Consider the following 26590-nt stretch of genomic DNA (forward strand, 5'->3'; position numbering starts at 1 on the left):
GACAGGCATTCTCTATATTACGTCCCCCATGTCTGGGATTTCATCTATCTTTTCACATCAACCATGGGTGTCGGGGGTTCAGAAATGGCAGCCAAGTCAGCATGCTACCAGCAGTGTGACCATTCTCACTGCTTATGCACTGCTGCTGCCTAGGGTGCTTCAGGCTAAGGACAGAAATTACTCTCAAACTGGTATAAGTGATTTAAAACAATTCAAATCTATAACACACAAGTTCAGTGCATATAAACCCCTTTCAAAATGGTCACAACAGATTTAAAATAAATCTGGATGGATGTAGTATCAGACTTAACTGATTCAGGTTAAATCAATGTGTTGAATTTCTTTCCCAGATCTCCCTCCATATTGCAGTTAATTTACAGCATACCAAATTGCTTTGCACCTTCCCTACCAGCCCCACTTCTTGGAGTGAGCAGGCTAGTTTTGGCCCAAGCTGTCTTCTCCAGCTGAGCATGGAGGTGTTCTCTAGTGCCTCCCGACTTCTGGCCTGGGCCTCTGCAAACCTGTGGATGCATTTTCAGAATCAAAAGTGAATGTCTGTTCACTTGCTTATCAGTTCAGTCTATGCACTTTAGATTAACTTGTGAAGATTGAACTGATTCAGCCTCGGGCTTTTGGACTGTCTGTACTTAGCCTGTGTGTCCAGTGACTCCTCTGCTAGTAACTCTGGTGTCATTAGTGTAGTCATACCATTGAGTAAAAGCTGAGCATGTTTGGCTTGTTAATTGTGACTTTTTTTATAAATTCTGTTGTGCATGATCCCATGCTGTGTATGTGGTGGATAGCCTCAGAATGAATTCTCTTTTTATAACAACAATTTTCTCTTTAAAACAGAAAGAAATACGCAACGCCTGGGAGTTACGTCAACTTAAAAACATTGAAGAAGCAACTAAACATAACCTGCCAATTGAAGAAGTTTGATCTCATACACTGTGGCGTGAATAGTGTCACATGCTGTACAACTGGAAAAAAAATGGTTGTATTAAAATACATATGGTTGCCATGCCTATTGTAATTGTGTGAGGGGGGAGGGAAGAATGGCATTGAAACAGTGTGCTTGGTATTTTCAAATACCAAAACACCTTTCATAAATGGAGATACTGCCATCTAGTCTGACATATTGCTCCCTCCTGCCCCCCCACCCCCCTTACTGTGTCAGTGTCACTTCTTCAATCCTTCTATAACTGTCAGTCTAACATAAAAAGCATGCATAGTCTATTAGGCTGCTTCTAGTATAATCCTTGTTAGTCAAAGAAGAATCTCTTCATCTATAGAGTAATCATAGCTGATGCAATCTGGAATGTTTTTGCTGTTCTTGGGATATGAGGAAATAACACGAGGCACAAAAAAGGGAGGACAGCCCCTGGAGATTACTAATTAATTACAGCTTGTTTTGAATAGCTGACTCTAAATGAACATACTCTACCCTTTGATATTTTGTGACTGCACAACCCCCGTGGAATGAATGCATCTAACTGTGCTGCCATTTGCACCAAGCAGTTACGAGCGTGCCCATGTTTTCCCTCTCTCACTCTCTCTGGAACTAAACTACTGTATTCAAGGGAAAGAAATTCTTTGGAGGCAGAGTTATTAAAAATTCCTGCTTCAATCTCAGCAGCTTCCTGTTAATAATGAGTCCATAACTAATACATAAGATGGAATCTCACTTTGCTATTGTATCTAAAATACTTTAGTATTAGACATTAAGGTAGTGGCTAATGGCTCCATTTGAAATGGTAGCCGTACTATGCTACCTGATGGGCAGACACATAGGCTAGGTATAGAGGTTCAAAAAGCCTGAGGTGGATTTGCACGTTCACAGCTTTTTCTAAATGCCCTGGATAATTTTGGGAGCAAATAGAACTCATCTGCCTGCAGGGAGCATGGAGGTGGCCTGCACTGGCTGGATGCATCCCCATGACCTTCATGCACTTCTCTGGGGACAAACAGCAGTGTTTGGCATTCCCCTTTTGCTGGGGAATGCCCATTCCACATGGACATAGCAGGTTATCCTGGGTGAGGTAGGGGAGGGTAGGGCCAAAAATTGTGCTGGTCTCAGCAGCCTTAGTAGGTGTACTGGGGCCCTCCAGAAGCTGCAGCCATGGTGTTCCTGCAGCAGGGAGCTTGGGCGGCAGCTGGAGTGTACCTCCACCAGCTAGGCTGCAGTTTGGGGCAGCACATGCTATTGCCATGTGCAATGCCCTACTTTTTTTTGCATGGTTTTTTTTGACCCCAGGAGATCCTGGGGTCAAGAAAGCCCCCCACACTGCAAAGTAGCAGTGCGGGGAATACCTGGAAGCATGTCTATGCTTATCTGGACATCCCTGCAGAGGCTAGCAAACTAGGAGTGCTTTCACACAACCCCCAGCAGGCTGACAGAAAGCTCTGAGCCCAGCCAAGCAGCCCACTACCTCTGATTAGCCAGTGAGGCCCCTCTCTCCAGCTGTACCACTTGCCAGCTTTTGGCTATCTATAGTGGCTGAGGTGGGGGGAAGAATGGAGCCCCCCACTGCATGGGTCCCCTAGCTTGCGATCTGGGGACATATAGCTGTCCGTCATGCTGGAAACTGTGGTGGGGGGGAGAGGAGGGGGCAGAGCCTCCTGCCACACAAGTCTTCCCCAGGTGGCTGACTCAGGGCTGGGTCCATGCAGTAGGGAAGTTCCACTCCACTCCATGCCAGCAGGAGACAGGTTTTTCTGGCTCTCATCTGTGACAGCCCAGGGCCTGGGTGGGGCAAGGCCAGCTCAGGGCTTTTCTTGAGCAGATAAGCACAAGCCAAGGCTGGCAAATCACTCTGTAAGGGGTGCCAGGAATGCCAGAAGACAGTGAACTAAAGTGATTTGCTGAAGGATCTGGGACAGCAGTTTGATATACTGCTCCAACCTAAACCGATTAATTCTAATACTACATTTGTTGAGGTCTATTTTAGACCAGGTTTCATCATTTTAAACTGATCAATATGTGTTGAACTTCTGTTCTGTTACATCTTTAGACTTGTTTCCAATCCCATGTACTAGTTTATATGCAATGTCTATAACTAGCCATAATGTAAGAGCTCCTAACTCAAAGGAATGATATTAAAAACACACAAGATAGGGGAAGGTGGGCAGTGTTATCAGATGTAAAATGAAAAACCAGAGGCTCATGCATGCAAAGTCTGTGATAGAGGTAGGATTTAACTCCCAAGTCTTGTACAGGTATGTCTGTACTGCGGAAGCTGTGTTTCTACGCTGTGCACACGTTCCAAAAGCCAGAAATATGCTCCTGCAGATGCTCCAAAGTGCTCTTCAGCAGCTTGAGGGCAGCCACTAGGGAGCACCCTGGAACACTTTCACAAGCATGTTTCTGGGTTTGAAGCATATAGGCAGTAGGCTGTGCAAAGCTTCAGGTGCTGATTCGATTCAGAGGAGATTTGGCCCAATTTGGTGGCTGAATCTCCAAATCGAAATCAAATAAGGGGACCAATAAAAAGGTCTGAATTGATTTAGAAAAGATTCAGAGAGCTTCAATGATTTGGGCAGTCCCCGCCTGCTGCAGCAGGGAGCTGGACCTGGACTTGGAGCTGATAAGTGGGGGGGCTGGAGAAGGAGGAGGAGACCATGGAGGGACCCCTGCCAGGCCCCATCCCTGCCTCCCCCCCAGTCCTCCCCACCATGGCTGTGTCACCCACCCCACCCTCCCAGTGCTTTAAAAAAAAGCCCCCACTCACCAGGTGCTGCTCAGTGTGGGGGGTAATCTCTGCTGCCGCCCACTGCTGCATGATATATGGGGGGGGCTCTGCACAAGCTCCCTGACCCCCACCCTGCTTCTCCAGCCCCTCTATGACTGCACCAGCCCTTTAAGAAAAAAAAAAAGCCCCCCCCAACTCACTAGCTCCTACAGTGGTCTTGGGACTTTGTGGGGCTCATGGAAGAGCCCCCCCCCATGTGGGGAGCAGTGGGGATTGCCCACCCCCCCACCTGGCAGCATCTGGTGAGTTGGGGCTTTTTTTTTTCAAAATGCCAGGAGCTGAAGCAGGTGAGGCAGCCATTGCCAGGGCTGGGGGGGTGAGCAGGGGATGGGCCTGTGTGATTCAGAGATTCGGCAGCAGCCAAATCTCCGAATCAGATTCGGCCGAATGGATTTGGGACAGTGACTCAAATCACCAACTCAGATCACTGTCCCCTGAATCGGCCAAATCTGAATCTGAAGCAAATACTAGCCACTTTGCACAGGCCTAATAGGCGATGTGTGTCCAAGGCCATCTCAGCTGAGGCAGGCTGCCAGTGCTTTGCATATATGCCCTGAGTCATAGGCAAAAGCCTTTAACTACAGGACCATGTTAGATTCACTAGCCAGAAAACTTGTAGCCCCCTTGTACCTATGGAAATGTGATCTGATATCCTACCCATGTCTTCAGGGACTAATTAGGATGCTTTTGCTATCCATCCCAGAGGTAAAACTCTGCAGTGCCCACACCAAATTCCTCTCCAAGGAACACCCTGACCCTTCAAATACACTCCTGCAGGCAGTCTGACAGAGCTAAAATATGATGACCTTCCAATCATGATTCAAGGCATATTCATTTGATTAACTTTCCGGTGTGTGTATGTGTATTTGTACATGTTGCTCTAGCTGTTTATCTGGCCACTTAAGATTCCTTTTGCAGTGAGGAGCATGTGGCCTGATGGAGAATCAGAGCTACTCCAGGCTCACAGGCTCAATAGGCATGGTAACAGATGTCCTATCATTTCCTTTGGTGTGAGCAGCAAGGCACTGTAATTTGGGAATTAGGGTCACAGAGCTGCTATGTTGTTGGAAACCTCCTTTTCTTAAGCAGCGTGCATATTGGCAAGGCCTGTGCAGCTTTGTTACGACTTCTTATGCATATGCATTATGATATAGTCTTTTAATAGTCATAATTATTTGTCTACAGGACTTGGTCCTATCTCTTGTCCCACTTCTATTATACCTTGCTAATCACACTTTTCCATTCCTCAGGCATCTTATCCTAGATTCATACTTCTTTTCCTGGAAACTCTGGTTTTGCACTTCCAAGCTCAGTCCTACCCTTTTCCCAATGAGGCTTACCCAGCTTGTCCAGCTAGTCCCAGTCTCTCCTTCCCCAGCCTAAACTGCACATCTACTATCTTTCTCTCTTCCGACCTTGGCTTCCAGGGGTACCTTCCCATATTCCCTGTCTCCACTCCCAGACTCACTTGTCCTCCCCGAACAAATTTCAGAAACATATAGAGACTAATTGAAGTTTACTGGAATTTCCTTAGTGGGGAAAGCAGAATGCACAAGTGTAATTGAAAGCTAAATTTGAATCATGTTGTCCTTCCCCCTCTTGAGTAAAGAACTATTTTATTTACATACTAGTTTCAAGATCTTGAAAAACCATTTTCATTTAGGGTAAGATCAGATACTTGATTTACCTATGGCCTTTTTTCCCCCTTAAATAGTCTAATTATTTGAAATAAGATTGTTAAGAGATAAATGGAAACAAGTAAGATTGTAGCAATTCTGTCGCCAGTGCATTAAGGCAGAAGCAGTCAGACTTAATTATCATTCCTTGTTCATCTTGCACTCAAAAGTCTGATCAACATAAACTGAATTTCAGGAAAGTTTGGAGAAGCTGAGTGGCCAAAGCCCACCATAGCAATATTATTGTTGTTTATATTTTATTTGGCGGTACCACCTAGCAACAAAGCCCTGATGCACTCTGCAAATGTATATTCAATAACTGACCCTGTCCGAAATACTAAGAAGAGGAATTTTTCGGTTTCTTGTTGTGATTTCAATGAACAGTTAAAATAAAGGTAAACCTCTCCAAAAGGACTAATTTGTTACTTAATATCCATAAATCTGAGCATATTCCACAATGAAAAATAACTCCACATTTCTTTTAGTTACAGGATTTCATTTATATTTCAGTTAAATAGCTGCCTCTTTAGCAACAGAGTTTTCTCCTCCTCACCATGCAGATACAAAGTAGTCTTGTGTGAAGAACTAGGAGTGCATCAGTTTAGTGTTTTAATTGCTATCCTCTAGTGGCAGTAAAGGTGAATTGCTATTTTGGTCTGTGCCCAGCTTTGCATACTGTTTTTTAAAAAGTTCAGGTTTTGGTTATTTGCCTTATAATAACATGCCGGTATGTGAAAAGTTTTTTCCCCCATAAGAATGGCTAAGCACCCACAAATCCTACTGAAGGTAAAGGGAGTTGCCAGAGCCCAGAATCTTTCACAAGCTGACCTCTTTCTTAATTTGGATACTTATTTATGTATTCAAGAGCCTAACTTTAGGTGCCCAGGATTAAAATGTTGGCATCAGATTTTCAGAAGTCTCTGTAAGAATGAGATGGGGGCTATTTCCCTTAATACCTCTGAGAAAGAGAGCGTTGGCCTCACATATCCTTGAATCGTACTTTAAATAGGTCCTTTCAATTCAATTACAAGAGTTTTAGCAGGTTCTTGCATCATGCTATTGTGCTGCATGTTGAACGTGACACAGGATATGTTTTCTAAGTTCAGAACAACCTTCCCTCGAAGGGACCCCTTGATCACAGTATTTTTCTTTAGAAGTTAAACGGTGACCTTGACCCAAGTATTGTTTTTCAGTACATTTGTTACACAATCTACCTGCTGATGGTGACTAAGCAATAGGGTGGATGGAGAAGCGCAAAACAACACACAGAATATATAGAAGGGGGCTACTTCAAAACAAATGTCACGGATAGCCTTTAGTTTGGGCATGTGACATTTAAGCCAGTTTCCAATGAAGGGAATGGCAAAACTCACTTTTACTTCAGGAGTGCAACAAAGGGAACGCTCCTGCTGGGAATTTGTTGCAAATCTACACCACAATTATAGAAGGATCACTTTAAAGGGGCAGTCAGGTTAAAAACATATTTTAAAACAACCTTACGCTAAGGTAAGTTTGCAATATTTAGTTTAACTTATCCATTTGATGAAAGCCCTCTTTTTCACATATATATATGCTCATCCATCCATCCATACATACATACATAGGTTCGAAATAAACCTTAAATACCACTAATTTATTCATTCTAAAAGTAAATACCGATTTCATATCCAATAGAGAAATATATGTGCCAAACTACCAATAATGTAGTATGTTACTTCTAATTTTAGTGGTGCTGAACTACAGACCATTATATTCAGCTAGGAAGACTAACAGATACACACTTGGACAAATTCCCAATAAGTATTATAAATCATCTACTTTACTAAGATTTTTTTTCATTCTTTATTCTTAATTTTGAAATGTCATCAACATTGTGAAACTTGAAAAGTTTGCCCTGGATTCTTAGATTCATAGATATTAGGGTCAGAAGGGACCCCAGTGGGTCATTGAGTCTGACCCCCTGCCCAAGGCAGGAAAGAGTGTTGGGGTCAGATGTTCCCAGCTAGGTGCTTATTCAGTCTCCTCTTGAAGACCCCCAAGGTAAGGAAGAGCACCACCTCCCTTGGAAGCCCATTCCAGATACTGGCAACCATTACTGTGAAAAAGTTCTTTCTAATGTCCAACCTAAATCTGCTCTCCATCAATTTGTGGCCATTGTTCCTAGTTACTTCAGGGGGTGCCCTAGTAAACGGAGCATCCCTGATTCTCTGCTGCCCTCCCCTGATGAATTTATAGGCAGCCTAAGATCACTTCTCTGCCTTCTCTTGCAAAGACTGAAGAGATCTAGATCCCTTAGTCTCTCCCTGTAGGGCCTTGCCTGCAGGCCTCTGACCATACGAGCGGCCCTCCTCTGAACCCCTCAAGATTCTTTGCATCTTTCTTGAAGTTTGGTGCCCAAAACTGGATGCAGTACTCCAACTGTGGCCTGACCAATGTTGCATAGAAGAGAAACATCACCTCCCTGGACCTGTTTGTCATGCATCTGCTAATACATGATAAAGTGCAGTTAGCCGTGTTGATCACTTCATCACATTGACAACTCATGTTCATCTTGGAGTCAGCTATGACTCCAAGATCCCTTTCCACTGCTATTCTACTGAGAAGGTCGTCTCCCAGCCTGTAAGTGTGTTGTTGGTGGTTCTTTTTGCCCAAGTGCACCACTTTGCACTTGTCTTTGTTGAACTGTATCCTATTTCATTCTGCCCATTTTTCAGACATGTCCAGATCCACCTGGATCTGTTCCCTACCATCTTGTGTGTTAACTTTGCCCCATAATTTGGTATCAGAAGTTGCCTTTCTAAAAAGGGACTCAAGTTACAAGGTCAAACTGGCAAACATGATCAAAAGCTTAAAAAAGCAAAACAAAACAAGCGAACTGAGATCTTCAAGAGGTTGCTCTCAATTCCTACGTAACCCTGTAGGATACTAAATTCCTTGAAATTTAAACAACTACGTTTCTTGGTAATGTCAACTATATACCTCAGTTTCCACCTCTGTGCAGAAGCAAACCTATCTGCATTCCAACACCACTTACTCATCCCTCAAAACTAACAGGTTTCTCAGACCAGATGTGGGACCTGATTCAGTGGGAGTTATTAAAACAAGATTATAAATTATGCCCCACACAAAAGAGAGCTGGAATGTGGGTTCTGGAAATTTGGTGACTATCTCACCCTTCCTTCCCCTCTCCCCCTCCCTCCCCCCAACAATAAACCCACTAATGCAGAAGTTAAAATTCTCACCTGGAGGTAGGAGATCTTTTTTCACATCTTCATTCTGCCTGAGCTGGAGCAAGAACATGAACACAGATCATCTCCTATGTAACAGGAATCTGGGACAGTTTAGTATAGAGAAGAGCTGCTACAGGGGAGAGATGTAGAAAAGAAGGAATGGTAAAAAGTAGGTAAACCCAATCATCCTGTTTCTCCAAATACAACAATTTGACATTTCCATGGTGCACTAATATGATTCGTAGTTACTTTAAGACCAGTTAGGTTAAAAACAAAAGTTTTTGTAAAGGTGACAAACTCATGCTGGCTGGCCAAAGCCAATCTTTGACAGATCACCTGGGGACCCAGTGACAGTGTTTAAGTGAATAAAGACAGAGGTAGGTGCTTTTGCAGCTGCCTATATGAGTCTAATGCACACTGAAAGAGAGGCTTTTAGGCTGTGTTTACACACTTCCATGCTGAGACAAGGAGCAACACTAGAGAAGTATGGTGTGCCTATTCCCCTCTTGCTCATTCCAGATCCAGGAAATGGGGTTCTGCAGTTGCTTTAGAGCATCTCTCAACATATGCCAATAAACCCCCATGCAAATATACCTGCACCACTTCTCAGCTGTCAACTGATGGTGCCAGCTGCCAAGTAGCTCCATGCACCCACTCCTGAGCAACCCCAGAAATGCTGTTCTATGAGGTGGCCCTCTACAGCCACTTTTGGAGATTTTAGTCTCTAGCATGCTCAGGAGTGGCCTTGGGAGTACTTTGGCGAGCCCAGAGTGGCTTCACGAATGAGTTCCCAGATTGGTACATGAGAGCCGTGTGGGGAGAATGGGTGCTGCCAGCAGCAACCGGAATAGATGCCCACATGAGGACCCCCAAGACTGGCTTTAGAGTGCTACTCTAAAGCAGTCACATTGCCTTGTTTTCAAGATTTGGCATATGCACCAGTAGGCATGCCCAAGTTTGGCCCAGGGGCAATATAGAAAAGCCTTTAGGGGCATTTGATAAACCTCCTTGGTGTCTAGCTGCAGCCTTCAAGCCCTAGTTATCTACAAATCTGACCTGAAATCCCTGACTTCAGGTCAGTGAAATCCTGGTGTTTTCCAGTAAAGGGACAGTAAACCATGACATGGTTTATTTGGACCACTCACAGGGAGAGTGAAACTTTATTGACCACAGTCAAATAGCTGTTTGTAAAGAGAGGCACTCCACTTTAATCTTTAGCAAAGTACCTCAGCAATCTAATCTTAGCCTTTTGCTTTCTTTCATTACACATTAATTATATTGATTTTTTTTTTTTATCCAGTAACTCTATGTGATTTCTGTGCTTGATCGCACAGATTACTTATACGGTAGGTCAGACAAATATTTCTGTGACATTTAGCCTGATCTTCTGTGTAAGTTTTGATACAATAACAGGTTGGATTAACCTCTGCAGACCTGGGTGTTGCACCACTGCATGTAAATGTGGCTTGCTTCTGTAGCTGTGCTTTGTCACCTACTGGAATCGTCATCTCTGAGGTAGCTGCCTACTGGTTGATCAGATTAAGTTGCCTAAGAACAGGATCCATAAAAAAACAAGCATAGTGAGTAAGAGAAACAGTGCGTGTTTTTCCATCCTTTAAAAATGCCTGCTGTCTCAAAAAAATAACAGGGCTGAACTAGAAAGTGTCCAGAGATATGGACACTTCATCAAAGACATGGGTCAGTTTCTCAACAAAAATGAGACTGAGAATACTGGTGACTGTTTAGTTTGAATAGAAAGTGATGAAGAGGAGGAAAAAAATCATTGTAGAAGCAGATCAAATAATAATCTAGTCAGAGAAGGTAAATCCTGGGTGCTCCAGTAACAGATTTGTACTAAAATAAGAACAGGAGAAATATAAGTTAGTGAAACTGCAAGGCAGCCCATTTAAAACTGCTCAGAGGAAATAATTAGGCCATAAAACTTGCTCACAAAAGCTATCCTTCAGGTGAAGAGCAGCTGGGACTTTCAAAGGAAGCCAAGAGCTCAAATTCCACTGAACTGCAATCAAAGCTGAGCAAGCAACTCCCTTAACCTCCTTTAAAAATCCAAGCCTTATATGGTGAATGAGAACATACATGATTTCATTTGAGAAGGCAGAGATATATAATGGGAGTAATTATCTCATTTTTTCAAGGCAGCATGCATTAAGTACTAACTGAGGGTATTGAGAAGAAACTTCTAATGGAAAATCCTCAGTGAAGTGATTTTTGCAGTAGTTCCCAACCTCGGGTCACGACCCAACTGAAGGTCGCAATGCCGGTTGCACCGCACACAAAGGACAAGTTGTGCTATGTGCCAGGAGCTCCCCCGCCCCTGGGCCACTGCCAAACTCTGCTCCCAGCAGTGGGTCGCAGCAAAAAAAGGTTGGAAACCACTGCTCTAGAGTATCTAGTTGGTCTACTGTTCCAAACAGGACATTGCATCACATAAGTGCATAATTGCCAGTTAGGTGAGGGTAATATTTAAACGTCACCAAGATGCTCCAAACCTCTGTTAAGCAGCAGCCTTGGGCAGTAAGTATCTAAAGTACCTTAGTTCCTGCTAAGGGAGGAACTACAGCATCTAAACTAAAGCTAATCTAAACTAAAGCATCTGAACTAAAGCTAATGGAGGAACTAAAGATAAAATCATCTAAAGCATTGGGTCTCAACCAGGGTGCTGCAAGACCTTTTCAAGGGCCAGGTGAAATTCCCACACACCTCTGTTTCCACAAGACAGGTATGGAGCCAGACTGGGAAAGTGGCTGTGCTAGAAGCAGGTGCTCATGCCTGCATACATTTTATCAGTTCTATGTGGTGTCAATACCATCAAGAGTTGGTGGTAACAGCCTGGAGACACACTTGGTTGAGAACAACTGTTTTATGGATATATCTCCAAGCTGCCACCACCACCAGGTAGAACTATCCTACACTTCTATTTCCTGGAAGCACATGTGGGACAGGACCAGGATATGGCTGTAGCAGGAGTATGTGCTCCTGCCTGCATTAAGCTTCTCTGATATAGTTAGGAAGCTGCAACCGTACGCAGTGGTTCTCAATTGGGCTCATTTCAGAAAAGCTAAGTGCGCTAAGTCTAAAAAGGTTGCGAACCACTGTATTCTGTCTGGTATTACTTACAGGTCTTAACCAAGATTGGCTCCTCCTTTTTCTGTAGCATAAATATGAGACAGTCCCTGTTCCAAAAGTTGTGTCCTCTAAATTACAAGAAAGAAAAAGAATGTTAATGACATGGTAATCCAAGGACTGGACAAATGGCAGACTTACATTGGTGCGACTGTACAGAGATATAAATTATACTTGGACCTGGAACAGACCTCTGAGGGTAGCTGCATGCAGGAGGCTGATATTGCTGTGCTTTGCTCCTAAGTGGTGAGATAACTTAGCAACAGCCTGTGTACCTTCTACATGTAGTTAACCTAAAACAAACTGTGGACACATGACATTTACACTAGTGTAGTTTCACCCTTGATTTTTCCTGGGATAATTCTACACTGGGTTCAAGTGACATTGGTAAATGCAGGACATTGATGTAAATGCAGGAGACCCATATGGGATCAGACAGGAAAGTGGATGCGGCAGCAAGGGATGCTCCTACCTGCATTAAGTTTATCTGATAAAGTAGGGAAGCTCAGATAGTATAACAACGATTCATAAAATTTTGTGGAGTGGTGCCACAAGTCTAAATGTTGAGAGCCGCTGCTATCATAGCTTGTCTAAATGGGCAAGTTATAGCTAAATTAATTAGGGTGTGAATTTGAAGTCGGGACAATGAAAACAATCCACAAGAACTCCCTACAAAGGCACTTTTGCTCCATCTTATGAGTGCCTTTGTGTGGTTTAACATCCTCTATTGCCAAAGCCTTTCTGGGCCATTTATTCTTCCATGGAGATAAAGACTTAATCTTGATGCCGTCAAAAATCTTGAAGTCTTGGTTCATGCCTAAACCATAACAAGATTTTTAAACTGGCCCTTCCTGTCTACAGATCCTAGTTAATTCTTATGTTAAATATATCTAATCAAGACTGATCATCATCAAAGATGATGGTAATGACATCATCAAAGATGATGGTAATGAGGCATTAAAGGGAAGTATAGATTGGAGAAGGTGGTTCCTATTTGCCCAATAATCTCGGGTTTAGGGAAAGCAACTAGAAAGTGAAAAAACTGTTTTCACTGTTATCCCTACTTTACCAGATCCATATGAGAGATTGGAATCCAGCTGTCCTACATCCCAGATGACTGGCATAACCATTTGGCTATACACTTACTCTGAGAGAGCAAACCTATAGCTCTCTCTCTGGTCCTGTGAGAGTTGTGTTGTTAAATCATTGAGGTGCTTCTGAAAAATATTACCCAGTCACTGTAAATATGCAAGCAAAGAAATTTATTTCCTAGAATGTAAATAGAAATAACACATTTTAAGCAAAGACTAGAAAATATTTGTGGCAAGCCAGTTTTGAACTTGAAAATCTGAATATTTGCCATTATAACCTATGTGTTTCATTTATCCAATCTTAGTAGAGAAACAATACCAAGTGACCTATATGTTCAGTTAAAAGTAGCCAATATTGTTATAATTGCAGGGGCTTGGAAAATCTGCTTATGTATACTTTGCAAACCACACATTATCCATAGAAATTATTCTGTAAATCATTCTAAGTAATGACTACATTTAATAAAAGCATAACCTATTCAGGAACATTTTTTTCAAAAGAAAGCTAAAAGTGTTTCTTATTTTCTCTTTTCAACCACCAGGTAGGATAAGTCAGTTCAGCCATAAGACTTAATATCATACATACAGAAGAATTAGAATTATGGGTTGTTTTTTTCAGGACATCTGAATTACTGTTGAATAAATTAAAAGGATGCAAACTGGGCACATCTGCACATTCATTAATGCACTGTAATTACAGTGCATTAAGTTTAGTGAGCCATAATCAGCACTACTGCACAGTAGCAACAGCACACATCTTTTAGGTGATGATAAAGTACAGTAGACTAATCCTACTGCACATCAGCATGGCTTTTGCCGTGACACACTAGTGTACAGTAGAATTAGCCTACTGTGCCTCTAGTATCTCGTATTGACACCCCGCTGATAACTGGCTTACTCCCATGTACTTTGAATAGGCTCATGTGAAATGTATGTGATATCATCTCTTTTATTATATCTTTTTTTAAAAAAATCTTATTTTAACATACCTAATGAGGCCTGCAGATAACAGGGACTGGAGAATGACTGCTTATATTCAAAGTACCCAAAGAGTCTGATTCAAGTACTGTTTTAGGATGAGTGGCTCCGATAAGATGACACTGATCAGAACACCTAACAATTACCATCAAAAGTCTTCAGTAAACACAACCTTACATGATTGGCCATTTTCAATCTCATGACTTTTATCATCACTGGTTGTGTTCTTTAAACACAAGTGTCAGGGTTGGGGATGGCATGGGAGTTCTAGTATTACAGGACAATCACACAGAACACACATAAACTTCACTTCATTAATTAAAGCTTCCTTAGGTCACATATAAGAGCTTCACTTAATTGTTTAAAGGTGTCTTCCTGTTCTGTTTTGAACTAGGTGTGTTATGTATATAAATAGTAGTAAATGCATAGGTCTTGATTTCCCAATGTCTTTTGCCTTGTGCTATCACTTTCGTCAATGCAATGTCTGATTTAGTAAAGTTTTTCACTCACCTAGTACAAGTCTAAATGACCACAGAAGCTGGAAAGCAGTGAAGAATCAGGCCTATTTAAGGTTTACAGAGTAAACCTTAAAGTATTATATAAGTAACAGTTGTATTTGTTCAGAACTAGTGCTAAACTGAATAAATCTCAGATATAAACACCTTCAAATCCCTGAGAATCTCTGCTCTGAGGCCAGGCCCTACAAAGATAGACTAAAGGGAATGAATCTATTCAGCCTCCACAAGAGAAGCCTGAGAGGGGATCTGGTGGCCATCTATAAACTCGCCAGGGGGGACCAGAGGAAAATAGGTGAGGCTGTGTTCCCCAGGCACCACCTGGGATAACAAGGAATAACGGCCACAAATTGATTGAGAGCAGGTTCAGGCTTGATATCAGGAGACGTTACTTTACAGTTAGGGCTGCCAGGCTCTGGAATGGGCTCCCAAGGGAGGTGGTGCTCTCCCCTACCTTAGGGGTCTTCAAGAGGAGGTTGGATTGATATATGGCTGGGGTATTATGATCCCAGCACTCATTCCTGCCCAGGGCTGGGGGCCAGACTTGATGATCTGTTCAGGTCCCTGTTCAGATCCTAGAAATTATGAAACTATGAATCAGATGTCCTTACAATGAACCAAACCAAACCATACAAAATCTACAGATCTGAAGACCACGGAATTTTTGGAGGAATTAAGATCCGAATCAAAACTGAGATCTACTGGTTAGCAATACTTCAACTTGAAACTTAATGCGTGCTTTGTAATTGTCTTCTTTTAAGCATTCACTTAATTTTGCCAGACAAACAAAAACATTTCAAAAGAGGCTTCTGCACAGGGCATTGAACGTTTCTTTTTCTCCATGTCCCCTTTTTTTCTTCAAGTAATTTTAGATAGCAACTGAGATCACTAATGAATTGCTATAGTCTTGTTATGACTTGCAGGAGATAGCTGATGATGACAGACTAAGTGAAGCTCAGTTTCATACCTATTAAACCACTAATATAGGTGATCCCTGGATTTTTATCATTTCCAGAAACTGGTCTTGTTTAAGAGAACTATTACATGTGTGCATGCTTTCTTATATAGTTCATTTGGTGTTTGTACAAAACCTTCCCGATTTCATGTTGTGAAGCCTCACCCTGTTTACTGAATAGAAAGAGCTAGACCTCTTTCTTTGTGTGGCTTACAGTAGACTTTACAAACTCAATGGCAAAAAGCAATCATTAGCCCTGGAAAAGACTGCCATGCTGTACTTTCCCAGTGGAACTCTGTGTCACAACTTTGGACCAAATTTACATTAGAAGAACAATATTAAAGGCAATTAAGATACTCTGGCTCCAGTTTCCATAAACAACCAGTAATTCTGGTCCCTTCAGTCATACGACTGGAGACGCCACAAAGGGGCCTGATTTTTCAGAGGGTGGGTGCCAACTCTGTTCTGAAAATCAGGCTTCATTAAAATGCCTTAAGTTGGGCATCTAAAATAGTCACTTTCAAAAAGGTAGATCACCAAATATAACTGATAAGGTAATTTATCTCCTTATCACCACAATTAAGAGTGCATTAATTACTGCAACACAACATGGGCATCACAAAGACAAAAAGCAATCAACAAAATACGAAGTCATACAGAGTGCAGTGCATTTTACAATCCTCCTTTGTGGTATCCTAAAATGTTTACAATAGCAGAGAGAAAGAGGAATTCCATTTAAAAACAAAAACATTTACCACGCTGCAGCTGTTGGCTTCTTTACTGTGGAATTTGCTATTTCAGGCTTAGGACATACATACTGCAAATGCCAGGATAAATTTATCTATGCTGTACCGTAAAGGTTGATTTGTTTTGCCTTTATCTTAGTGACAATCCCACCAAACAAAAAGAAAGAAATAAATGCTTTCAGATGAGCGCTGAAATGAGATGGAGAGGTGACATTCCTGAGAGAGACTCAGGACAACGTATTTCTTCCCACTCTGCCTGACAAGCATTGTTTTCTCACCACAGCAAGCAAGAGGGCTCAGCTCTTTAACTTGCATCAAAGAAAGAGCAGCAGAGACTGAGCACATCCATGAGAAATCAACTCAAGCCTTGACCAAACAATCCTTCCCAACAGGTTAATGACATGAGCTCCTACGCATGTGTTCAATAGTTATGGGATCTTGATAGCTTTATTACCCTTGGGGGCCTCTCGTTTGGTATGTCAGTGTCCTCATAACCTGGTACCACATGATGAAAATTAAACAAGGCTTTGTTGTATTTGTTGCTGTGGAAATATTAAGTCAGCTGCTCCTCTTTCGGTGGGAGTCCCCCCTTCTCTTTTTGACATTTCAATTTTCATTGAATGGCAAGGAAAGGGGACAAACAAAAGGAGAGTCGTATCCATTTCCCCTCTGATCTCCCTTGCCCCAGTTTTTAAAGCTGTCTTTATCAGTCTGGGAAAGAGCAGGAAAAATAAAGGCATTCTTTCTTGCATCTTGAAAGAAAAAAATAAATAAAGGGGGAGTGAAAGGGGAGGGGGAGAAAGGCGAGGGACAGGAACTACCAATGAAAAGATGCTCCTCCAACCCTCCCGTTCAGATAATAGTTAACTTAGGGTTAACGATTAATAGGCCAGCAAGCAGTGTATAAATGGCCAAGGCTGAGATCCCACTGCTAGCTGGATGTTTGTAAACTGCCTCCTGCGTCTTTGCAGACTGAGCGCTTCATCTTTGTGGTCTTCACACATCCCCAAAATGACCAGTGTGAGGTCTCCAATCTGCTGGTGCTGGCTGCCATGTCTTCTGCTGCTCCTCAGCACTTACCTCACTTCTGGAGTCAACCTCCAACCCATGCATTGTGCCCCTTGCACTGAAGAGAAGCTTGCTGTTTGCCCGCCAGTGCCTGCCAGCTGCCCAGAGACGGCTCGCCAGCCAGGTTGTGGCTGCTGCCAGACCTGCGCTCTCCAGATGGGTGAGCACTGTGGAGTGTACACAGCACGCTGTGGCCGAGGGCTCAGCTGCCATGTACCTCCGGGTGAACCCAGACCACTCTATGCCCTCATCCAAGGGCAAGGAACATGCCTGCCAACCAGTGATGCAGAAGGGATACGGATGGCAGAGGCTACAGGTATATATACATGCTCTATATCCCTAGTGTATGCTCTTGTCAGCAGAAAGCTTTATACTTCTGGTGCCAGGTTTATATAGAACTAAATTCCAGCTCTTAGTGATTATGCTAAAGGGGGTAGGGCTGACTTGTGTATGAAATTTAAGAGTAAGATTGTATGGCAAATTTGGAAGGGTTAAAACATGAGACTTGGGAAATTTCTCCTTGTTCTGGTCCACCTTTGTTGATCCACATCATATTATAATGCTCCAAAAGACCAAGGGTGGGAGGCAAAACAAGAAAGAAATCCAAGCACATGGAGTGAAAGAGCCAGAATTCCCTCCATGCTCCTTGGCCCGAGAGGAATCTATTGTCCTTTTGTTTGGTTTGCTGTTAAATGTTCATAGTAAATAGAGAGTATATAAAGCAGTCCCAATGTGTTGAAGGTCTGGCCCTGACTGGAAGCTAACTGAAGGCAATAAATGATACCCACTGGCCTAAATGGACTAATGGGTATTTGCACTAGTGTATTAACAATGGATAGGTATTTGATGAGGGCAGAGGTAAGCTCACTAAACCATTAACATCTGCTAAGCTCTATAGCTGACTTCCGCATTTTTTCTTCTGACAACTTCTTTGCCAAGATTTCCTTTCATGGAAATTAAATTGACTGAGCCATAAATCCCTGAAGAACTTAACTTGACCATCACAATAGTGGAGCTCAATGTTAATATCTATAATTTTTTTTTCATTAAGGACAGAACCACTCAACAGTGGCTTGAGTGCTATTAGTGAAAACGTGTCTGAATACTGCTGTGAATTTCAGCAACTTTGGCAACTGAAATATAGCCTTTTGAGTTTATCAGGAGAAAAGTCCATAAGCTTATATGCATCCCTCCCACCACATCAGTTTATCCTAAATATTATGCTTATTGCTATTTTTTTCAACTTGTTTGGAAATCATTTTAGGCCCTGATCCAACAAGGCTTTTAAATATGTGCCTAACTTTAACCACATGAAAATCCTATGGATTTATTAACATCATCTATTGATTTCATTTCAACTTGTACACATATAAAGTTAGGCATTTGCTTTACATACCTGAGGGCTTGTTCTGCCCCTTGTTTGTTTGTTCTTCAACAAGCTGACTGGGTCGGCTGACTCTATTGCCTATTTGTGTGAATTATTACCCATTGACATGTGTTAGCCAGGCTCTGGAACAAATTAAAATATGTCAGGGGACCATGTTTAGAACAACTCTTTCCAAGAAAAAAAACAAAATGTATCAGCACTGGCTGAGGAAGGCTCCAAATCAGTTATAGTTTTGTTTTCAGTCTTCCAGTTTATCCCCCAATTCACACTATTTACTAAGTTAGTTGGGGCTTTTTGTTTGTGCTCTGATTTCAAAATGGTAATAGAGTAATTAGCTGATCAGGGAGCAGCTAATACATGTGTCCTGCTGAGAAATCACAGGGTTTTCATTTGCTGTGATGCACAAGGAAACTCCCATGAGATTGATTAGACTAGGCTCACAGGAGTTACACACCCAGGAGTTTAACTTTTTTTTTTTTTTTTTTTGGTTTGATCAAACTAATGCAGGACATGCCTAAGGAAGGGAGAGACTATATCACAGGATATTGTTCTTCTTTTTTAGATTCTATGGAACCTGAAGATATACCCCTCGAAGGGACTGAAATGACACAAGATCAGCTGCTTAACTATCAACTGATGTTTCCTATTGGGCAGGACAAGTCTATTCCTTGGAATGCCATCAGTGCTTATGAAAACATGAAAGCCAAGAGAATCACTGAATTAAAGAAATGGAAGGAACAGGTAGGTCTGCTTGTAAGGCTTTCAAGTTGCAATCGATTTACAATTCAGAATGAAATTGTTACATGAAACTAGATGCTGCACTCACTCTACCTCATTTTGTGTCACTGGATAACAGCCCCACTTTTTTAGAAAAGTCCTGATCAGAAGCTTCATGGAAAATGACCGGAAGACATCTGTGTATTACTTAAGGCTCACATAGATTCCTTTACATAGGGCTGAATTTCATCCATGATGCATATCAGATTCTATCATCACGTTTATATCCAGAGTTTTGGGGGGTTTTTTAAATAAAAGGTGCATGTGTACGTGTGTGTAAGTAATTTAAATTACCACTTGGGGGCACCAAAGAACAGAAGTTAGGATAAGTCATCAGGAGCAATTGTACAATATAGAGCTGAATTAGGAGCAGGCATAGTATATACCTACAATATTATGAGACAGTGCCAATGCTTCTGCAGGGACCAAAGTTGGAGGTTCCTGGTTGGAGGGTCTGGCCTTTACACTTGGGGTCAGTAAGGAATATGATCACCATATTTGGGATCAGTAAGAAATTTTCAAGATCGGAGTGGTACAAACCCTGTTTGGGGGCGGGGAGGGGGTTACCTTCCTTTGCAGGGGGTGGCATGGCCCTCTACCCAGGATCTCTTAAGCATGTATTAACACCATTTCATAGAAGCAGGATGTTGGCTGCCATGGTTCCCCTGCTTTACCTGTACCTGGTTAGGGTGTTAGGACTGTGTTATGTCAGGTTTGATGATAGTCTTATGTAGGGGACCTCTGAAGGTCCCTTCCAGCCTTGCTTCTCTAATAACAAGAGTTACAGAAAGCATGTAACCCTCATTTTTATACTTTGTGGGTTTTAATAGAATGTTATCCCTGACAAAAAATGATCCATTGCTATTACATTGTTGTCCAGTACATTTTAAGAATTTTTGACATATGTAATGATTCCGTTATACTTATTTCTAAAAATAAATACCAGAAAATAGTTTTAAGCAACCTTAATTTTAAATTAAAAATACTATTACCTTTTGTGTGCATATCCGAAAGAATGATTCATTTCACTGGATTTGCCAGGGGCCAGCTGAATACAGTGGACACAAAACAAGCATTTAGAAAATTGTTTTGCAAAATACCAATTCTATACACACAGAACAACACAGGGACCTGACTGACATATAAATGTGAAGCTGGACCTTAATGTAGTCAATATGGCTGCCGTGATGCATACCAGTCAGTGATATGGTTAGCTGCCATATTACTATTCTTGTTTAATAGGGGATACATCCTAGTGTGAGAGAATTATGAAAATAAATCCCTATGCTTTTAAGGACAGAAAATAACTCTAAGAACAAAAGACAAAGAGCTAATGCATGCCTTGGCATTTTGTATGTCGTTTGGGCTCCAACTGAAAGAAATGGAAACTGCACATAATTCAACCATCTACTAATTTTATCAATGTAGTTTCTTCTCTTAATTGACTATGTTGGTTTTTATAGATTCTTTGAAGTTCATCATTTACATTATTTATGTAAATATTCTTACAGGGACCTTGCCAGAAAGAACTCTACAGAGCACTGTACAAATTAGCTAAAGCTCAGCAGAAAACTGGAGGCGAGATATACAAATTCTATTTGCCTAACTGCACCAAGAATGGATTTTATCACAGCAAACAGGTATATTTATGTTCACTCTCTACTCACATGCTGTGCTAGTGGTCAGTCTCAGCCAGCTTTCCAATATAACAAGTCACCTGTCAATGCTCAAAGAGTTTTCAGAGCCAGATGAATTGGCTGTGAAAATATGAATGGTTTCTTGGGAACAAACCACCTTTTTCTCTTCAACTATAAAATACTTAGATTAATGGAAACAGAAGCTGAAGACCTCTTTTTATCCACAGATTAGTTGTAGAACATTGTCTCCCCAAAGAATGTTTCTAGATTAGCACTATCTCCATGCTACCAGCCAATATTCATTTACCATATCCACCATGCTGACTGCAGAGAAAGATACTGTGGCATCCCCATTGAGAACTACTGCTTTAGATGATGTCATGTCAGTGCATAAGGCTACAAAGCATGGTGGATGTGTGAGAATGGCTACAGAAGGATAAAACATCTATATATTCTGGTTAAAATTAAGGTCTAGATGAAGTCAGCAGCAAAACTCCAATCAGCTTCATTGGGGCTGGGAGTTATCCTGAGATGAGATGATTAATAGCACACTTATTAAAAAGAAAAATAGAACTAAATACACTGTGTAAGAATTACCTTAACCAAAATAGTTATTCAGGAAATTACCAATCCAGGTCCAAAATCACAAATTAACCAGCCTAATGCATTTGTATTCGAGATCCCACTTGTCCCTGCCCCCTCCCTCTACCCAAACAAGCCACGCTATTAAATCTCACTCTTGGTCTGTGTACCAACACAGTGCAACTCTTGAAGAAACTGTTTCCATAAGATCTAGTTGGGTACCAACAGAAATCAACTTTAAAAACTCCTTATTTACATTAGATGCTGGGGGATTGGGCCCAGGTTCCCATCCACTCCAGGTTCTCATCTCTGCCTGCATATTCTGCTTCCTTTCATGCTCGCTCCTCAGAAAGATATTTCTTTCTTTTGGGAAATAGGTGAGCACAATTTTGGAACAGGCTCTAAACACCTACTAGGTCACAATACTGTGCTAAATGGGGCTCAACTGGAGTCATGAGATGGGAAAGAATACTGTGTTGTACAAAAAAAAAAAATCACTGCAGCTTTCTTATGGCTCATATTTGCTAATGCTTTCCAAGCACCTGTACTATATACAGTTTATGTGTGTGCACAGTTTCTCAGAGTCAATTTCATAATCTCTTTTCCTGACCTTTCTTGTAGTGTGAAACTTCTTTGGATGGCGATTCTGCTGGATGCTGGTGTGTTTATCCAAGGAATGGGAAAAGAATTCCTGGCTCTCCTGAGTTGAAGGGTGACCCTGAATGTCAGCAGTATCTCAGTTCACAAGAATAAGATCAAGCACATGCCAGCATTGCATTCACTCATATAAGTCTTTTGCAGGATCCTGCAGCCTTTTAGACTGATTCAGTGAAGTGCGCATGTATATCTCACTTTAAGCACATCAGTAGTCCCACTAGTGGTAGTGCCACACAAGTCAATGAGACTACAAAGATGTTTAAAGTTATATATGGATCTATTGACTGCAGGGGTCCTATACACTGTAGACATGTATATGAATATTATAATGACCTGCCTTTGTACGCTGCAGATTCCTTAGTATGAAACGCTGCTGAATTATTTATTTCACAGTAACTTTATTTTTGTCAGTGTGTTATTAATTTATATATCCACATCCTCAAACACTTCATAACTTTATATGTAAATACTTAATATTATTGTTCTTAAAGACATGCATTTTTCTATTTTGGAAGAGTGCTGCTTGTTCAATTTCACTTGGCTTAACACTAACTATTAGGAAGAAGTGGCTTGTAAAATTTGCATTTTGTATTGTGTATTTATAGTTTGCAGATGTAAAGCAGAATTTAAAAAGCTTCTGGGAGAGAATATGGTTAGGAATTTATTTAAAACCTGTTTCATTTGTATATCATGTTACTTTTGCACCTCTGTTTCAATGTCACTCTTTTTTCTTAAAAAAGAAATTCTAAATCAGGATCATATAGGGAAAAACTAACAGGAGAATATTAGTTTATATTTTCCTCATACATGCACTGGATACATTGTAACATAACAGGCGAAACTGTACAAACTGTAACAGGTGTAAATTTTTCACATGTTGGCATTGTCATGTTATTTAAAATGAGCTATTAAAAAATTTCCAATAGACATTGTTGGCCTCTTGCTTTCAAAGGTACATTGTACTCAAAGTTTAACCCTTCCAGGGGAGCAGGAATAGGGCCATTTTGTTCTCAGAGGATGAGTAAAATGGGTACTGGGCAGTATACTTGAAGGGAGGAAGCAATCAGTTTGCAAAGTGAGTGCACAGGTTCTTACCCTTAATTGCTGGAATGGGATGAGAGCAGCAAGGCTCAGCAGAGAGTAGGATAGGCAAGAAAAATCATCCAGTAGGGAGCAGGTAACTGAAACACAGGAAGTTCTTAAGAGGAATTCCCATGAAGGCATCAAAATAGAGAATGGGTCTTTTGCTCTTTTCTCCCCATCTTGGTCACAACCCTGATAACAAAAGCAACTTGGCAACTAAGAATATTTCAGCATCTGCTTCACTGTACAAATAATTTGGGAAAATTCCAGTATTCAGTACAACCCTATCTTTTTATACAGTACTATTGCCTTATCGCTTTCTCCTGAGTTTTCGTCAACCGCCGCCCCCACCCCTTCCTTCACATCTCTTTTCTTTTTCTATTACTTCTTTGTATTCTGGAAGCTTTTGCCTTGGGCAAAGTGGTAGCCCATAAGGGAAATTATTAAACAGCTTCCTGGATAGGCAAGCTGGATCCATAGAAAAACTCTAGAGCAGCAATATGTATCTAAAAGACAGTATAAAGACCTACCTGAGATACAGACCTATGCTTCATGCCTAGAGTATCAGGGAATAAGGGAGTACTAAAAGTATGCCTTGGCATGAATAGGAAGTGCTTTCCCCAAGAAATTCACTACTACCTGACCTACGCAGCAGGAGTTTCTCTTTCTCTCTCTTCAGTCTATTCTAAACACTACAAAAAATGTAAAGGGAGCTGAGGAAATGGAGAAGAAAAGGGGAATAGGGACTGGCTGAGCTAACCTACATGCTAACAAAGAAAGCATATCTTGTCTTAGGGTACACTGGGAAGGGAGTTCAGTTTAAAAAGAATTGTGTTTTCTTGGCCTAAGCCTTGGGTTTAGCATGCGAAAGGGAGGAGGCTTCTGGGAACTACAAAACTGATACTGACTTAAGATACAATATTTTGCCCATTTGATCTTGCAATTGCCTAGAACCAAGCGTTGCTAACTGGGAGTATTTGCTGGATTCCAAAGTCTGTTATGGTGTTTTCATTAAGGTTTAGTGAGTACCACGGGAAATGAATTCTGTTTCACGGTAAAGATGCAGAAGGAAGTATCATACAGTTTTTAGGGATTTGAGTCACCTAATATAGGATCATAGGAAAATGGAGCTGGAAGGAACCTCACAAGGTCATTTAATCCAGAGTTTCCCAACCCCCAGGCTGTGGCCTGGTTCCTGGCTACGAAGGGATGGCTGCCGGTCTGCAGGAGGGTTGGCTGCTGGACCAGAAGTCCAGAAGTGACTGACACGCTGCGGAGTGGCAGCCAACCCTTCCTTATATTGAGTTGGAGGGTTGGTTGCCACTTCGTAGTATGCTGGTAACTTCCAGACTGCACCCACCACCTCCGCCACCCACCCCCTGCTGAGACTGTTGTTCCTGAGACGTATTCCTAAGATCAGCTTTGTGTAGAGGGGCTGATCCCTTGCCTGCCCCTCCTCCCCCCACCCCCAGCCTCCTCTAAATTGTCTCTCCCCACATCTTTCCGAATGGCTAATTCAGAAAATGCAGCATAGGTGGAGAGAGCAGCCCCATGCACAGAGCCTGAGCAAAGCTGGAGCCAGAGCCAGGATCTCAGCCTCTGCAGGATGTAACCAGGGGATTAGACAGGCAGGCCCAATCCCATAGCTAGACGAAAACAGGGATTCAGTAAACTGCTGGTAAAATACAGACTGGATTAAAGTCTGGTTCTAATCTTTTTGTGGGCCAGATTGGGTCCACAGGCCATAATTAGCCAACCCCTTCTCTAAGGCGTTTAAATTATGAGCTCCCACATCACAGGGTAGCAACCTAAACACTAAGTCAGAAAGCACCTGCCTGTGGCAGGTACACCTTGACGGAAACAGTCCTAAGGCCATAACAGACAGTGTCTTAAATCCTTAAAGCAAGCAAAGAACAGTAGATGCTGCTCTGGTGTAGGAGGCCAGCAAACTTTTGCTTCCAATATTGTTTGTGCATTTCACATTAAAGTCCCCCCTAGTGAGTTTATAGATGGCCACCAGATCTCCCCTCAGCCTTCTCTTGTGAAGGCTGAACAGGTTCAGGTCGCGTAGCCTCTCCTTGTAGGGTCTGCCCTGCTGACCCCGGATCATGTGGGTGGCCCTCCTCTGGCCCCTCTCCATGCTGTCCACATCTCTCTTGAAGTGCAGCGCCCAGAGCCAGACACAGTACTCCAGCTGCGGCCTGACCAGTGCCGCATAGAGGGGGAGGATCACCTACTTGGCCCTGCTTGTGGTGCATCTGTGGATGCAGGACAAGGTACAGTAGCCCTACTGACCATGCCCTCGCATTGTCAGCCCATGTTCATCTTTGAGTCAATAATGACTCCAAGATCTCTTCTGCCACCATGCTCTCAAGAAGGGAGTTTCCCAGCTTATAAGTGTGCTGCTGGTTCCTACTGCCCAAGTGCAGCACCCTGTACTTGTTAGTATTGAAACCCATCCTGTTTTTGTTAGCCCACCCCTGTAACCTGTCCAGGTCCTGCTGTAATGTGTCCTTCCCTACTAGCGTGCTCACCTCACCCCAAATCTTGGTATCATCAGCAAATTTAAAAAGGCTGCTTTTCACCCCGTCATTCAAGTCACTAGTAAAGAAATTGAACAGTGCGGGCCCAAGGACCGACTCCTGGGGGACTCCGCTGCCCACTTCCCTCCAGGTTGAAAAAGACCAGTCCACCTCTACCCTCTGAGTACAACCCTTCAGCCAACTTGCAATCCATCTGACTGTGTAGATATGAATGCCACAGTCACCTAGTTTTTTAATGAGGATGGGGTGGGAGACAGTGTCAAAGGCCTTGCTGAAGTCCAGGAAGACTACACTTACCACAACACCTGCATCCAATGCTTTTATGACCTGATCCTAGAAGGCAATAAGGTTGGTCTGACAGGACCTGCCCCTAATGAAACCGTGCTTGTTGCCTTTGAGTATCATCCTTGCTGCTTGCCCATCACAGATGTACTCCTTGATAATCTTCTCAAAGAGTTTCCCCAGGATTGAAGTAAGACTAATGGGCCTATAGTTGCCTGGGTCCTCCCTCTTCTCTTTTTTAAAGATGGGGGATCATGTTGGCTTTCTTCCAGTCATCTGGCACCTGGCCCGAGCACCACGAGTGCTCGTAAAGCCATGCCAGGGGCCCCACATTAACCCCTGCCAATTCCCTCAACACCCTGTGGTGGAAAGCATCTGGACCTGCTGATTTGAACACGTCTAGCCTCTCCAGAAGCTCGCTAATCTGGTCGTACCCAACCTTAGGCCTGGCAGTGTTTCTCCCAAGTCCGTCTGAAATCTTGGTCAGAAA

The 26590-nt window shown here is 42.3% G+C and overlaps 2 protein-coding genes across 2 annotated transcripts in view; both read left to right on the forward strand.

Annotated features, from left to right (window-relative positions):
* LOC109323074 overlaps positions 1–1017 on the forward strand; it is a 4307-nt gene extending 3290 nt beyond the window's left edge. The window contains exon 3 of the mRNA XM_019554516.1: positions 853–1017. Within this exon, the coding sequence (XP_019410061.1) occupies positions 853–939 (87 nt within the window). The 3' untranslated portion in view covers positions 940–1017. The remainder of the gene's footprint in view (positions 1–852) is intronic.
* Positions 1018–17003: 15986 nt separating this feature from the next.
* IGFBP1 (insulin like growth factor binding protein 1) lies at positions 17004–23118 on the forward strand. The gene is made up of 4 exons (XM_019539494.1): positions 17004–17468; positions 19102–19280; positions 20828–20956; positions 22157–23118. Exons 1-4 carry the CDS (start codon positions 17024–17026, stop codon positions 22286–22288), a joined length of 885 nt encoding a protein of 294 aa, XP_019395039.1. The 5' UTR covers positions 17004–17023; the 3' UTR covers positions 22289–23118.
* The last annotated feature ends 3472 nt before the right edge of the window (positions 23119–26590 follow it).

The sequence above is a fragment of the Crocodylus porosus genome, unplaced genomic scaffold (genome assembly GCF_001723895.1).
Source record: "Crocodylus porosus isolate Cpor-Errol unplaced genomic scaffold, CroPor_comp1, whole genome shotgun sequence".
Classification (NCBI taxonomy): domain Eukaryota; kingdom Metazoa; phylum Chordata; order Crocodylia; family Crocodylidae; genus Crocodylus; species Crocodylus porosus.

Excerpts from the sequence above, each read along its gene's own strand:
- IGFBP1 (XM_019539494.1), top strand. The coding sequence starts at position 17,024 with ATGTTTGTAAACTGCCTCCTGCGTCTTTGCAGACTGAGCGCTTCATCT. Across the intron at positions 17,469-19,101 it reads ACGGATGGCAGAGGCTACAG|ATTCTATGGAACCTGAAGAT; the intron begins GTATATATACAT and ends CTTCTTTTTTAG. Across the intron at positions 19,281-20,827 it reads TAAAGAAATGGAAGGAACAG|GGACCTTGCCAGAAAGAACT; the intron begins GTAGGTCTGCTT and ends ATATTCTTACAG.